General features: G+C 43.0%; 2 protein-coding genes across 4 annotated transcripts in view; one reads left to right on the plus strand and one right to left on the minus strand.

Moving 5' to 3' along the window:
• Window positions 1-16,642, plus strand: part of LOC122561541 (histidine ammonia-lyase-like) — a 65,213-nt gene that overhangs the window by 47,460 nt on the left and 1,111 nt on the right. For 2 of the 3 annotated variants that reach the window (XM_043713297.1, XM_043713299.1), the window contains 5 exons: window positions 1,552-1,617; window positions 2,490-2,655; window positions 9,262-9,396; window positions 13,745-13,853; window positions 13,959-14,028. In XM_043713297.1, the coding sequence (XP_043569232.1) occupies window positions 1,552-1,617; window positions 2,490-2,655; window positions 9,262-9,396; window positions 13,745-13,853; window positions 13,959-14,028 (546 nt within the window). The remainder of the gene's footprint in view (window positions 1-1,551; window positions 1,618-2,489; window positions 2,656-9,261; window positions 9,397-13,744; window positions 13,854-13,958; window positions 14,029-16,642) is intronic. The other variant, XM_043713298.1, reaches the window with a different exon arrangement.
• Window positions 9,376-16,642, minus strand: part of amdhd1 (amidohydrolase domain containing 1) — a 44,296-nt gene continuing 37,029 nt past the window's right edge. Inside the window, exon 9 of the mRNA XM_043713302.1 lies at window positions 9,376-9,457. Coding sequence (XP_043569237.1) covers window positions 9,376-9,457 — 82 coding nt within the window. The remainder of the gene's footprint in view (window positions 9,458-16,642) is intronic.

The raw sequence follows: 16,642 nt of genomic DNA on the forward strand, positions 1-16,642 counted from the left end.
ATCCATTTTGGGCCAAGAAAGGATATGTAACTACCATGGGTTCATAACTGTCAATATCCTTCCCTAACAAAATTCTCTCAAACAACAGTTTTGAAAGTTTCAATAGCCCCCATGCACCCTCCCCACCAACATCAATAGCTTTGTAATGCCAAGTGTTACATATTTCAACTACCTTTATGCTTGATGGTACTTCTGAATGAGAAGACAGTGAGGTCTACAGATGGAGAGTCAGAGTCAAAAAGGGTGGAGCTGGAAAAGCACAGCAGGTCAGGCAGCATCCGAGGAGCAGTAGAGTCAATGTTTCAGGCATAAGCTCTTCATCTGGAATGTAGAGAGGGGAAGGGGGATGAGCGATAAATAGGGATGTGGGGGAGAAGGTAGGTGGGAAGGTAATAGGTAGATGCAGGTGGGGAGTAATTTTGATAGGTTGGTGGGGAGGGTGGAGCAGATAGATGGGAAGGAAGATGGACAGGTGGGACAAGTCAAGAGGGCAGTGCTGAGTTGGAGGGTTGGATTTGGGATGAGGTGGGGGGAGGGGCTATTTAGAAGCTAGTGATGTTGATGTTGATGCCGTGTGGTTGAAGGATCGAAAGGCGGAAGTTGCGGTGTTCTTCCTCCAGTTGGCAGGTGGCTTGGATTTGGCGGTGGAGGAAGTCAGGACTTGCGTGTCCTGAGAGGAGTGGAGGGGGAGTTGAGGCAGTCAGCCACAGGGCAGTGGGGTTGTTTGGTATATGCAGACCAGAGATGTTTTCTGAAATGCTCCATGAGTTACATTATTCATTTCTAAAATCTCTCAGTTTTAAGTTCTGGATTCTTCTATCAAATGTGTTAATCATCTCAAAAAACACCAATTAGATGACATCTTACTTTTCCAATTTCAGCAGAATACATGCCTATTCTTTGTAATCTGTCTTCACCATTTAACTACTTTAGTTTCACTATCATTCAAGTGAATCAACATTGCATTGGATAAGTAATCCAGAGACTTGAACTATGAATCCAGAAGCCTAGAAAAGTAGTGCAAGTAACAACATTTTCAATCCCAACAGTTTTTGAATCAATCCAGATAAGAAGCAAATAAAATCTCTCTGAGCATGTCACTCCTGCATCCTCCCTTTGTGTGCAGTTATTTTCCACCTGTGCGTAGGCAATGCACTGATCAAAATCAGCGTGTGCCATTACACTTCACATCAATCAACTAGATGTCCCCAGTCCCCTTCCCATAATAGGCTCCAGTCTGACAGGTGTGTACCACAGTTCAACACTCTGCAGATCACATTTGCTACATTTACATCCCAGCTATTGTTGCAGATGATCCCCCAGACAAACTACGAGAGATCTTATGAAATAGGAACAGGAATCTATAATTAATGTTCTTCTGTCACACCTGAGAACTTTGGGATTGATTTGTGTCAAGAGAAAATAAAAATTATTTGAAGTAACTCAGTACAACAATTAATTGTGTGACTAAGTTTGCCTGGCCTCAGCATTAAGCTCCCAGTGACGGTCATACCCACAGGTTGTAAACCTTAATATATTTATTCATTCAAGATGGTGTTTGCAGAAAGAGGGGAAACTATTTCTGGTGGAAACTTTCATGGAGAGTATCCTGCAAAAGTAAGTGTTTGCTGCGCCCAAAATTGCTGGCACAAAGAATTATTAGAATTAGCTTTATTGTCACAAGCCGCTACTTATGACACCATCTTAGGTGTCTGAAATAACTTTCAGGAAAGAACAATTCAGACATTCAGAATTAGAAAGTGCCTTGATGGAACTCATAGGGAATATTTTTTTCACTGGTTGATGAATTGGTCAGACATTTCTTTCATCTTGAGAAGAGCGAAGAGAGGGTTTGGGAGAAACTTCCAGAGGTTGAGATGTGGAATGTCTGACCAGAGACGGGGACAGAATTTGCAAAAGCTGGCAGCTGAAGATTGGAAGAACTGAAAGAGTATAATGAAAGGTCTCAGAAGTGGAACTGATTGTGTAATTCTTACAGGGAGATAGTACACAGTACTCAGACGATGGGCTGAATGGTCACCTGTGCTGTATGCTTCATAGAGTTCGTGATTTGGGTCCTGCGCATTCTCCCTCAGCTTATCAATGATGGGTAAAGCTCTAAGACACGGACATCCCATAATTATTACAGATATTAATCAGTCACTCATTAAGATTGTTGCTGAGAGATATTTTGTTGAATTTTCTCACCTTGCCCTCATCAGGACAATTTGCAAGAATACCAAAGAGAAAAATCACATTTATGCATTACAAAATGACAGTCACTTTTTACAAAGGTATTAATTACTTTTACCATGTTTTTAAAATCATGACAATGATTAAAGTGGATGAGAATGTATTTTGTTTTCATTCAATTTATTTTTAATGGTGAAAGGAAACCAAATGCCAGGCAGAGGTGAGAAAGCAACATGGTATTGGTTCAGATCAGGCATCTCAGTCCTAGAGCCAATGAAATTCTTGTTGTCTCACAGGCCCTTGATTACCTGGCAATCAGTGTTCACGAGCTTGCTGCCATCAGTGAGAGGAGGATCGAGAGACTATGTAATCCATCCCTGAGTGAGCTGCCTGCCTTCCTGGTTAATGAGGGAGGCCTGAACTCAGGCTTCATGATCGCTCACTGCACAGCAGCTGCCTTGGGTATGTCTTTCCACTCAGGTTCAGCATGAGTGGCTTTCATTAGTGGGATGTCTGGAGTGAGTGCAAACTCAATGGTCTGTACCTTGTGCGTAGGTGCTGACCAAAACCTGGGTCACAAACATTGTCCCAAACAGGAATTCAAATTTTTGATACACAGAGGTGGATGGGAATGTAGAAGTAACTGCGGAAATAACAATGCTGTATCTATGAGGAAGCTGGATAGGTTATGTGAAGGGGAATGCAGTGGGATGTTCCGCTGATAAAACAAAATGTAATCAAGTGCAAGAGGGCAATGCAGCACCCCCTCAGTACTGCATTAATGTGCTGAACTTCAACTACATACTCAGCTCTCTGTACTGAGACTTGAACCCAAAACCTTATGTTTCCGTGGAATGAGGGAATCCGTTTGCCCTCCTGTAGGAACGAGGTTGTTAACTTGGAAAGGATACAGAAAAGGTCTACAAGATGTTACCGAGACTGGAAGGTTTGAGTTGTAAAGAGAGGGTGGGATATTTTTCCCTGGAGTGTCAGAGGCTGAGGGTGACCTCAGGTTTGTAAAATCATGAGGGCATGGATATTCAAGGTTTTTTCCCCAGGGTAGGGGAATCCAAAACTAGAGGGAATAGATTTAAGGTGAGAGGAAGAAGATTTAAAAGGGACGTGAGGGGCAACCTTTCATACAAAGGGTGGTGTGTGTATGGAATGAGCTGCCAGAGGTGGTGGTGGAGGTGGGTACAGTTGCAACATTTATAAGGCATTTGGACAGGTACATGAATAGGAAATGTTTAGGGCGGTATAGGCCAAATGCAGACAAACAGGACCAGTTTAATTTAGGACATCTGGTCAGCATTGACGAGTTGGACCGAAAGGCCTGCTTCCATGCTGTATCACTGTTTGTCTATAGCTCTATAACTGAGAATCTGATCTGGAGTTCACTCAGTGGTGCGTCCCAAATTAGATTAGATTACTTACAGTGTGGAAACAGGCCCTTCGGCCCAACAAGTCCACACCGACCCTCCGAAGAGCAACCCACCCAGACACATTCCCCTACATTTACCCCTTCACCTAACACTACAGGCAATTTAGCATGGCCAATTCACCTAACCTGCACATCTTTGGATTGTAGGAGGAAACCCGCGCAGACACTGGGAGAATGTGCAAACTCCACACAGACAGTTACCTGAGGCGGGAATTGAACCCGGGTCTCTGGCGCTGTGAGGCTGCAGTGCTAACCACTGTGCCGCCCTTAGATTTAGAAGACACATCACTGCGATGGTCGGGAATCGAACGCAGGTCAACTGCTTGGAAGGCAGTATGCTCACCACTATACCACCATCACCACTATACCAAATACAGAAGTAATTGGAACATCAAATATGAAACAAGACCATCAAGAAATCCAAACCCCCACAGCAATGTACAATTGAAATTCTGATTGAATTTTGCTCAGTTGTGCCCCTGGGGCCAAGCTCTTCCAGGATTGTTACTATTTTAGGAGCTGCCTGTCAATGTGGAAAATTGCCCAATGTCCAGTTCATTTAAAAAAACACACAAATCCAGTTGACCTAAATACTGCTTTGTTAGTTTAGTCATTGAGGCATATAGCACAGAAACACAGCATTCAGATCAACCAGACCATAATCCCAAACTAAACTAATCCCAGCCACCTGCACTTGGCCCATATCCCTCCAAATATTTCTTATTTCATGCACTTTATCCAAATATTTCAAATGTAACTGTACCCACATCCACTACTTCTTCTGGAAGTTCATGCCACACACTAACCATTCTGTAAAGAAATAATTAACCCTCATGTCCTTTTTAAAATCTTTCTCCCCTCATATTAAATAGGCCCCCTAGTCTTGAAATCCCCCACCCCAGGAAAAGTATACCTGCCAATCACCTTTTCTATGCCCCTCATGATTTTAAAAACTGCTATAAAATCACCCCTCAACCTCCGACACTCAACTGAAAAGAGATTCCAGCCTCTCCTTTTAACTCAAACTCTCCATTTCAATAACATCCTGGTAAATCTTTTATGAACCCACTACAGCTTAATAATATCCTTCCTATGAAAGGCTTCACCAATATCCTGTACAATCTCAACATAACTTCTCAACTCATATACTCAACAGTCTGAGCAATGGAATGCACTTACTGACCAATCAGCTGTCCACCAGGACAAAAGTATTGGAAAGGGTTATAAGAGGTAGGATTTATAATCATCTAGAGATGAATAAGTTGATTAGGGATAGTCAACATGATTTTGAGAAGGGTAGATTGTGCCTCACAAACCTTATTGAGTTCTTTGAATAGGTGACCAAACAGGTGGATGAGGGAAAAGCGGTTGATGTGGTGTAAATGGATTTCAATAAGGCATTTAGAGTCATATAGTCATACAGATGTACAGCACAGAAACACACCCTTCGGTCCAACTCGTCCATGCCAACCAGATATCCCAACCCAATCTATTCCCACCTACCAGCACCCGGTCCATATCCCTTCAAACCCTTCCTATTCATATATCCATGCAGATGCTTTTTAAATGTTGCAATTGTACTAGCTTCCACCACTTCCTCTGGCAGCTCATTCCATACATATACCACCCTCTGAGTTAAAAAGTTGCCCCTCGGGTCTCTTTTATATCTTTCCCCTCTCACCCTAAACCTATATGCTCTAGTTCTGGACTCCCCCACCCCAGGGAAGAGACTTTCTCTATTTATCCTATCCATGCCCCTCATGATTTTATAAACCTCTGTAAGGTCACCCCTCAGCCTCCGGCGCTCCAAGGAAAACAGCCCAGCCTATTCAACCTCTCGCAAATCGCAAGAATTCAACATTCTTGTAAATCTTTTCTGAGCCCTTTCAAGTTTCACAGCATCTTTCTGATAGGAAGGAGACCAGAATTTGCACGCAATATTCCAACAGTGGCCTAACCAATGTCCCATACAGCTGTATTCAATACTCTGACCGATAAAGGAAAGCATACCAAATGCCTTCTTCACTATCCTATCTACCTGCGACTCCACTTTCAAGGAGCTATGAACCTGCACTCCAAGGTCTCTTTGTTCAGCAACATTCCCCAAAACCTGACCACTAACTGTATAAGTCCTGCTCAGGTTTGCTTTCCCAAAATGCAGCACCTCACATTTATCTAAATTAAACTCCATCTGCCACTTCTCAGCTCATTTGACCCATCTGATCAAGGTCCCGTTATAATCTGAGGTAACCTTCTTTGCTGTCCACTACACCTCCAATTTTGTTGTCATCAGCAAACTTACTAACTATACCTCTTAAGCTCACATCCAAATCACTTATGTATATGATGAAAAGTAGTGGACCCAGCACCAATCCTTGTGGCACTCCACTGGTCACAGGCCTCCCATCTGAAAAATAACCCTCCACCACCATCCTCTGTCTTCTACCTTTGAGTAGTAGACTAGCCAACTTTAAGGGCAATTAATTGGTCATTGGATAGGCATATGGACGAGAATAGAATAGTATAGGTTAGATGGGCTTCAGATTGGTTCCACAGGTCGGCGCAACATCGAGAGCCGAAGGGCCTGTACTGCACTGTTATGTTCTATGGTCAATAACCAGGCTAGGGCTGACAAAAGGCAAGTAACATTCACACCACACAATGCCAGGCAGTGGCCATCTCCAGTAACAGAGAATTTAACTTTTGCTCTTTGACATTCAATGGTATCATCATTGTTAATTCACCCACTATCAACATCCTGAGGGTTCCCATTGACCAGAAACTCAACTAGAACACCCAAAAAAAAAGGCTACAACAGCAGATCAGAATACACAGTGACAAACTTAAACCTAGTGTATGCAGCAAAGAGATAGTGTTTCTCAACGTTGCCCTAGCTGAAGAGGTTTGAGGATTCAGCAGTTCGTCTGTGGAATTCTGTTGCATGGTTTTTTGGAGCCAGATGTATTGAATTAATTTAAAAATGTTATGTGTTCAGAATCTAAAATTAAGTTTGAGGACAGTTTACCCTATCATTGAACAGACAGTGGGGACATTTCCTTTTGTTTATTTAGGTGTCATTATGATTGCTGCATGTGTTTCTGTTCTTTATATTCTTTATATTCATCAGGGAATGAGAGAAAGAAAGTCGAACATTTCTGTAGGCCTTTCATGATCACTGGGCATCCCAAACTGCTGTATAGTCAGTGAGGTTTTTTTTTTGAGGTATCGGTGCTGGTGCAATGTAGGAAACACAGCAATCAATTTGTGCACAGCAAGATCCCAAACACAATGTGGCTGATGATCAGGGAATATGGTTTGTGATCGATGTTGTGTAAAGGAAAAGAGGTGTAGAGTTATAATGTAATTCTCTGCCCCTCTGTGCCAATGCAGAATGTGGTTAATGGTGAGTGAAGATTGCTAAGTTGTAGTTTCAACAGTGAATAAACCAAAGTAATGGATGCATCATTGAGCTTGTAATACCTATATCTTTATGTGTTCACGAGAATTTTAACATTTTTCGTCATAATCATATAGCACAGAAAGAGACCCTTCATTCCAACTTGCCTGCACTAACCAGGTTTCTTAAACTGAACTAGTCCCGTTTGCCCGCATTTGGCCCATAACCTCTAAACCTTTCCTATTCATGTACCTGTCAAAATGTCTTTTAAATTTTGTAATTGTACCCACCTCTGCCACCATCTCTGGCAGCATGTTCCATATACATGCCACCCTCCGTGTGGAAAACGTTGCCCCTCAGGTCCTCTTTAAATTTTTCCCCTTTCAATTAAACCATCTAGTGCTGGACTCCCCAACACTGGGGAGTAGCTATTGGAAATTCACCTTATCTATGCCTTTTGTGATTTTATAATCTTCTGTAAGATCACCTGTCAACCTTTTATGCTTCAGGGAAAAGAGACCCAGCATATCCTGCCTCTCCTTATAACTTACATCCTCTAATCTTGGTAACATCCTTATAAATCTTCTCATTTAATAAAAACCTTCCTAAAGCAGGGCAACCAGAATTATAAGCACTACTCCAAAGTGGCCTTACCAATGTCTTGTACATGACATCCCAACTCCTGTCCTCAGTACTGTGACGGATGAGGTTTAACCACCCTGTCTACCTGTGGTGTCACTTTCACGGAACAATGTACCTGTACCCTTCAGTCTCTGTTTGACAGCACTCCCCAGGGCCATAACATTAACTATGTAAGTCTTGCCCATGCTTCCTAAATACTCATACAAATCATTTATATAAATGATGTACACCCAGCACTGATCCTTGTGGCACACTGCTGGTCTGAATAACAACCGTCTACCACCACCCTCTGTCTCCTACCATCAAGGAATTTTTGTATCTAAATGGCTAGCTCTCCCTGGATCCCATGTGATCTAACCTTACTAACCATGTGGAATCTTCTCAAAGACCTTGCTAAAGTGAATCTGGTGATTTAAACTGTGAAATCAAAAGCAGAGATAGGAATGGTTATTGTGTTCCCTATAGGGACCAATAACTTTTAAAGAGGGATATGAATTTCCCAGTGACCGACGCACAAGAACCAGATGTAGCTTTGAGATGAAGTGAAAAAGCTAGGCAAAGAATCACTACAGTATAAAAGCAGTCCATTATGCCCCCCAGGCACACACCAACCTTCCAAAGAGGATCTCACCCAAAGCAATCACCCCATCCCTGCCATCCCACAGCTAATCCGCCTAGTATGCAAATCCCTGCATGTTCTGGGCAATTTAGCATGGCCAATCCACCTAAACTGCACATCTTTGGACCATTGGAGAAAACCCATGCAGACATAGGGAGAATGCACAAACTCCACACAGACTGTTACCCAAGGCTGGAATCGAACCCAGGTCTTGGTGCTGTGAGGTAGCAGTGCTAACCACTGAGCTCCCAAAAAGGGGGCCTAGAGTTATTGGCACTGGAAGATACAAAATGCCACTTACTGTGCCCACTAGTGCTGGCAATGTTTCATTTTATTCATTCATTCACAGGATGAAGGCATCACTAACTAGGCCAGCATTATTACAGCATCTAGGTCAACATCCCTCATTGTCCAGAGGGCAGTTAAGAGTCAACCACATTGCTGTGGGAGTGCAGTGACATTTGTAACCAGACCAGGGAAGGATGACAGCTTTCTTCCCTAAAGGGTATCAGTAAACCAATAGATTTTTTTCAACAATTGACAGTAGATCCATGGTCATAGTTAGACTCTTAATTCCAGAATTTTAAAAATAGATTTCAAATTGCACCATCTGCCATGGGATTCGAACCCAGGTCCCCAGAACATTAACTAAGTCTCTGAGTTAACAGTCCAGTAAAAATACCACTAAACTATTGCCTACCCTAAAGTTACAACTAGAAAAGTTTGCTTTGGGAATTTCCATTGTAATTGTGGCTTTATTTTATGACGGTAAAAAGTTGACACAAACTCACAAGAAAAGGAAGAAGCAAGGTTTTGTAACATTCGCTTCAGTGGAAATCATTTATTTCTGGTTCTACAAAGAGTTTGATTGAGTGAATCTTTTTCTGCAGTTGAAAATTTGAGACTCCAGTGTTGCTGTTTTAGTTTGCACAGTAGGTATATTGGAAATAATATTCATTATCGCCCTAGTCTCCGAGAACAAGGTGCTGTGTCATCCATCCTCTGTAGACTCTCTATCCACCAGCGCTGCCACTGAGGACCATGTCTCCATGGGCGGATGGGCCGCCAGGAAAGCGCTGAGAGTTATTGAGCATGTCGAGCAAGGTAAGACTCCAAATTGGAGGTTGGTGATTTGTTGTACATCAGACATTGAGAACAATTCTGCCTGTAAGATAGTAACAAATGATCCTTTATTGATTTAATGTTTTTAACTGTTGTATTATTTCCTTACAGTTTCCTATTAAAACATTTGACCTCTGGGTAAATTCTTTCATTTATACAATGAGGTGATACAAAGCAGTTTGCTTGATGGGCAGGTTAGGGATTGACACAAATGCCCCTTCACTCCACCATCCCCAGTTACACATTATACAGTGGCTGCTGGTTACTGAATGCACCACAGCAAGTGGTTTAGAATCTTTCAGCAGCACCATCTGAAAGTGTCAGGGGGTCCTTCAGTTATACAGCATCCGGACCTGGATATACAACATTGCCAAGTGGGAAACGCCAGGGAAAAATCAGTCATACTTGGCAATGTATGACCTGGAGCCCTACTCTGAGGTATACATAACAGGTTCTGAACAATATATGTCATTAGCAAGTTTTACTGCTTTGTTTTTCTGAGTACAAAGTCCAAAATGTCAAATTCCACAGCCTAGTGGTGACCTAACAAGGGGCAATTAAGGATGGGCAATGACTGCAGCCACATATTCTCAAAACAAGAAGTAATGGTCTTTTGGCCCCATAAGAGCTGCTGTGGCCAGCTGTGTGCACTCCCATTGCAACATGTTGTCCCCCAACATCAAGCAGGCAACAAAATGTTGAGAACTATCCTGAAACATTACGTTTTCTCTCATCAGATGCTGCCAGACCTGTTGTGTTTCTCCAGCACACTGCATTTGTTCTGTCTGGGCTGTGAAAATAACTCACGTCAGCCCCTCTTACTGTGAAGTCCACATCATTAATGCATTTGGAACTGTGTTGCTGATTTCCAGAGTTGTTGCAACTTCCTTCTTTGCCTTTCTGCTTCCTCATTCTGTCATTGCCCCAAGGTCTTTCCTGTCATATGGATTCTAAAATTGAACATAAACAGAGAGGTGGGGGAAGAGGAAAGAACAGTTGGGAGACAGCTGTTGGTGGAGAGCGGTTAAGCAGGGTATTAGAAAGTAGCCTATTACTGGTGCAGTAGGTCTTGTGCAACAGGACAGGAAAGGGAAGAGCACAGGAGGACAGGGTCCAAATATGAAAGGGGGTGGGATGGGCTGAACATAGATTCATACAGCACAGAAAAGGCCCGTTGGCCCTTCAAGTCTGCACCCACATGACTACCATTAAAAGTGCACTAATCCCAATTTCCTGCACTTCTCCCATATCCTTGAATGCTATGATATTTGAAGCATTAACCAAAATATTTTTGTATGGTTTCCAGCCTCCTCTACCTTCCCAGGCAGTGGACTTCAGGCTCCCAACAGCTGCTGAGTGAAAAAGGTTTTTCCCAAATCCCCTCTGAATCTCCTACCCCTTATCCTAAAACTATGTCCTTGCATGATTGATCCCTCAATCAAGGGAACAGCTGCTCTCTACTCACCCTGTCCAAGCCACTCTATACTCCTGAATCATGTCCCCCTTAGTCTTCTCTGATCTAAAGAAAACTGTCCAAGCCTATCTAGCCTCTCCTTATAGCTCAATTTCTCCATCCCACGCAACATCATGGTGAACTTCCTCTGTATTCCGTCTCATGCTGTCACATATTTCCTGTACTAAGGTGACCAGAACTGCATTCAGTACTCTAGCTGTGACCTAAACAATGCTCTCTACAACTTCAAAATGGCTTGTTGGTCTAGGGGTATGAATCTTGTATATTAAAGAAATATGAGAGGTTCTAGGTTCAAATCCTAGACAAGCGCTGATTGCTTGGGGCAGCACATTGGCTCGGTGGCTAGCAAGTGCTGTCTCTCAGCACCGAGGACCTGGGTTTGATTCCAGCCTCAGGCAACAGTCTGTGTGGAGTTTGCTCTTTCTCCCCATGTCTGTATGGGTTTCTTCCACAGTCCAAAGATGTGCAGATTGAGTGGATTAGTTAAGCTAAATTGCCCATAGTGTCTAAGGATTTGCAGGCTTGGTGGATTGGCCATGGGACGAGCAGGGGTGGATGGCTCTAGGTAGGATGTTCTTTGGAGGGTTGGTGCAGAATCAATGTGCTGAAAGGCCTGCTTCTGCATTAGGGATTCTATGGAACACTACCTCCTTGTTCTTATACTCTCTGCCACGACTGACCAAGGCAATGTCCCATATGCCTTTTTAACAATCCTATTCACATACTCAGTTGACTTCAGGGATCTGTGAATAATTGCCCTAAGATCCCTCTGTTTCTGTGGTCTGCAGGGAAATAGGGAAAAGGCAGGAGATTGGTAGTAAGTAAATGACCACTAGACATTGTAAAATGGGAGCACAGTGGTTACAGGAGCGTGATATGATGTTTGCACAGAGCAGGGATACAGCAGGAGTTAGAACAGATGAAACAATGCTCAGTCTCAGGTCAAATAGGGTGCATTTTGCTTAGCTGAATCGCCCAGGGGTACAGTTGGTCATGCATGTGGCACACTGGAGGGCTCTGAACAGGACAGCATCTGCCAAAGGTTCCTGCCTGACCAAACAATATTCAACTTCTACCATCAGGATCAACATGATCTTGTTCTTCTCGATAGGGAATCACAATAAAACATTTAAGTTTGATAAAACTCAGATCAATACTGGGTATCTAGGCCTGTGCTGTCTCTGTTCTGGGAGTCTTTGATGGGGGACAGTGTGGATGGAGCTTTACTCTATACGTAACCCAGTGCTGTCCTTGTCTTGGAGAAAGTGAGGACTGCAGATGCTGGGGATCAGAGCTTAAAAATGTGTTGCTGGAAATGCGCAGCAGGTCAGGCTGCATCAAAGGAGAAGGAGAATCGATGTTTCGGGCAGAAGCCCTTCTCCTTCTCCTTTGATGCTGTCCCTGTCTTGGGAGTGTTTGATGGGGGCACTGTTTAGGAACCTTTACTCTGTATACCAAACCCTTGCTGTCCCTGTCCTGGTTATGTTTGGTAGGATGGTATAGGGGGAGCTTTACTCTGTATCCAATCCCACACTGCCCCTGTCCTGGGAGTGTTTGGAGACAGTGTAGAGGAGCTGTTAATTGACCTGTGTAATTTCTCAATGCTGTTCCTTGCCCGAAGCCTGTTTGACAATAAGATCTTGGAGGAAGCCTTGCTTTGGATTGTTCCTGTGCTGTAAACAGTCCCGTTGTTGGGGTGGTGGAGCTGGGCCTTTGCTGATTCTAGCCTGTGCTGTACATGCACTGGGTGTGTCTGATGGGATAGTGCTTTCTTTGATCTGGCATGTGCTATACCCTCACCAAAGTGTTTGAAGATGGTAAAGGATATTTGAATATTTCCAAGTGATCAGTCTTGAGGTCAGGAGCTGAGTGGCGCTAGTAGAACCCAAACTGGGCATCACTGAGAAGGCTATTGCTGACCAGCGGCTGCTTGATGATATGTTCCATTGATTTATTGATGATCAAAAGTAGACTGATGGAACAGTAATTAGCTTGGTTAGATTTGTCAGGCTTTTTGTATACAGGACATATTTGGGCAATTTTCTTTATTGTCAGATGTATGTCACTGTTGTAGCTGTACTGGAACAAGTTGGCTAGAGGAGTGGCAAGTTCTGGAGCACAAGTATTTTTAGTACTATTCCCGGAACGTCGTCAGGGTCCATAACCTTTGCAGTATCCAGTGTCTCCAACCGTTTCTTGATATCACATGGAGTGAATTGAATTGGCTGAAGACTCATATCTGTGGGGATAGAGACCTCAAGGGGAGGGTGAAATAGAATAGCTTCAATGCAGAAAGAGGCCATTCAGCCCATCAAGTCTATACAAATCCTCTAAAGAGCAACCCACCCAATCTGTTGCCCCACATTTCCCATGGCTAATCCAGTTAACCTGCACATCTCTGGACTGGAAGGAACCCAGAGCATCCAAAGGAAACCCACACCGACACATGGAGAACATGCAAACTCCACACAGATTCCACCTGATGGTGGAATCAAACCCTGGTCCTTGGCACTGTGAGGCAGCAGTGCTAACCACTGTGCCACTCCTATCAGGTATCATTTACTTGGAGATGGATCATTTACATTGGGTTGGGGATGTTGGTGGAACTGGGAGAAAGTGAGGATTGAAAATGCTAGTGATCAGAGTCGAGAGTGTGGTGCTGGAAAAACACAGCAGGTTAAGCAAACATCAAGGAGCAGGATGTTTTGGGCATAAGCCCTTTGTCATGATCGTGGAATCTCTTTACCTCACTGTTTCTAGTCCCAATGTCCATTAAAACTTTTGATTCCAATGTTTAGCTGTGTCTAAAGTTAGTCATTTGTCATGATTTAAATCAAGTGTTTTTGCTTCACTCAGTGCTTGCCATAGAGCTTCTGGCAGCGTGTCAGGGTATTGAGTTTTTACGGCCCTTAAAGACAACAACTCCCCTGGAGAAGGTGTACGATTTGGTCCGCACACTGGTGAGGTACGGTTAAACCAGCACCCTCCTGTCAATCACGTGTTAACTGCCTGGAAGGATTCCTATTTGGATGGTTCATTTTCTTTTATTCAAACTGCTTTCCTTTTCCAGGCCTTGGATTAAAGACCGTTTCATGGCACCAGACATTGATGTTGTCCATCGTTTATTGGTGGAACAAAAGGCAAGTTGGTGTTTATGTTAGATAAGACCATTTAATCATTGACAACCGAGCTGGGAAAATAATATTCAAAATAATATTCCAGCCTTTCGTTTTGTTTTGATTGTTTATCAGACATTGGTTAGGAAACATCTTCATTTTAAAGGCATTTTCAGTTGAGTAATTTAATAAAATTAAGTATCCAACTATGTTTTTTTGAACAAACGTTGCCATTTCCATGGCGCTAAGCCAATATGCTCAGGAGGTTGCTGTATGTTCAGGTCTTTTTGGAGGTTTGAGTGAAGGTTTTTGAAAGGAGTGTAGTGCAGTACTAAGATCATCACTACTGCAGGCTGTTGCTTCTCCACTATATTCAGCGTGGGAGATGGTCACTCACTTCCTCAAGCCATTTCCCTGTTCATTCAAATCAGCAGATCCACCTTAGCCCAAATTCACTTAATATGGAGTAAAATTCACTTCTAAACCAAGCAATTTTAAAATGAAAAATCTAGTGGAGGTGGTGGCATATTGGCAATGTGACTAATAATCTAATCACAATAGCTGGTGATACCTAAATTCTGATAACAAATCTGCAATTGACAGCTACTCTCAGTAACAGTGACTGATCATAAAGACCTATCTAATGTCCTTCAGGGAAGTAAACTACCATCCTTACTTGGTCGGGCAACGTGGGTGTCTGAAATGGCCCAGCAAACTACTCAGTTCAAGGGAAATTAGAGACATGTAACAAATGCAGGTCTTATGAATGACACCTACATTCTGAGGGAGTACAAAGAAAACAATTAATCTTTCACCTTTTGCCATTAACAAAAGGAATTCTAAACTCCTACCACTCTTTGTGTGTAACCTGAAACATTGGACTGTAACATTTAAGTGCTGGTGGTAGATAGCATTCTGCTGATTCAAGTACCTGCCACTATCCCCAGTCTCTGTCTCCAGCGATTTATCCACTTTCCAAATCAGGTATAATAATTTACTGTGTTTTTTTTTAATTCTCCACCCCAGAGGAATATGGATGTTCCATTATTGAATATGATTTAAGACTGAAGATGCAGACTTTTGGTCTCTCAAGTAATCAGCTAATGTTAAACAGGATGAATTTTTGGAGTTGAGTTGCAGAATAACCGTGATCTATTGTTGAACAAGGATATATTTTGTCATAGCTTTTGGTCTCGCATTCATCAGGATATTTTGCAAGAATACTAATTCAAGAGGAAATTGTTCATTTATATTACCTGGAGAAGAGAATTCCGATTTGTTGGATAGTAGACTCAAATAGACAAAATACACCCATTAGTTAACATTCAGGCTTTGTTTCAATTTTAAAGCAGATTGGTTGATTCTGATTGGTCAGCGTAATACCTTGAGAAATGAACCAACCAGTGGCTGCTGCCTATATTGTTGAGTTGAAATAGGCACAGTGTGTGAACATGTTGTTTTTGTCTGTAAAGAACAGGCCCCTTTGTAATAACATACATGTCCCTGTTGCACTCAAGTACGTCACATAGTAAGTTGGATGTCAGCATAATTCCTCAAACATTTATCATTTGATGATCAGTGGAGCCAATCTGAGGGCTTGACTGACTTGCTGCAGTTCCTGTGTCTTTGGAGCCAATTTTCACCCAAAAGAAAAGTCCAACCATCATCGCACTTCATTAGAATCATAGAATCCCCACAGTGTGGAAACAAGCCATTCAGCCCAACAAATCCACACTGAGCCTCCGAAGAGCATCCCACCCTGACCCAACTCCTATCCCTGCATTTCCCAATCCACCCTAACCTGCACATCTTTGTACTGCAGGAAGAAACCAGAGCACCGGAGGAAACCCATGCAGACATGGGGCAAATATGCAAATTCCACACACAGTCATCCAAGGGTGGGATTAAACCAGGGTCCCTGATGCGCTGAGCCACCATGCTGCCCAACTGAACCACTGTGCTTATGCAGAATACCCACGTTCTGTTCGCAAAAATGACCCTGAACTTCCAGTTGCCTGTTACTTCAATGCACCACAATGTTCCCTGTCCAACATCTCTGCCTTGGGCTTGCTGCAGTGCTCCATCAAAGCTTAGTGCAAGTTGAAAGATTGGCACCTCATTTTCTGCTTCTGCATCCTTCAGGACTCAATATTGAATTCAATATTTTTAGAACCTGAACACCTTCTGCCATGTCTGTACCCTAATGCCCTACACATTAAACCTTGTCATCGCTCAACCAGAAATGTTAACTCTGCTTTCTCTCCACAGATGCTAGCAGCCCCACTGAGTTTTTCCAGCAATTTGTTTTTGCTTGTCATCACATGGACTGCTTTCAGCACAGCCAACCCTTTTTCAGCTTCTATTAGTTCTCATTACCTCCGGGTGCTCCGGTTTCCTCCCACAGTCCAAAGATGTGCAGGTTAGGTGAATTGGCCATGCTAAATTGTCCGTAGTGTTAGATAAGGGGTAATTGTAGGGATATTACCAGCTTTCATTTCTCCCCAGCTCACTATTTAGATTAGATTAGATTACATTACAGTGTGGAAACAGGCCCTTCGGCCCAACAATTCCACACCGACCCGCCGAAACCCACCCATACCCCTACATTTACTCTCTACCTAACACTACGGGCAATTTA

This window comes from Chiloscyllium plagiosum, chromosome 23 (assembly GCF_004010195.1).
Source record: "Chiloscyllium plagiosum isolate BGI_BamShark_2017 chromosome 23, ASM401019v2, whole genome shotgun sequence".
In the NCBI taxonomy this organism is placed as follows: domain Eukaryota; kingdom Metazoa; phylum Chordata; class Chondrichthyes; order Orectolobiformes; family Hemiscylliidae; genus Chiloscyllium; species Chiloscyllium plagiosum.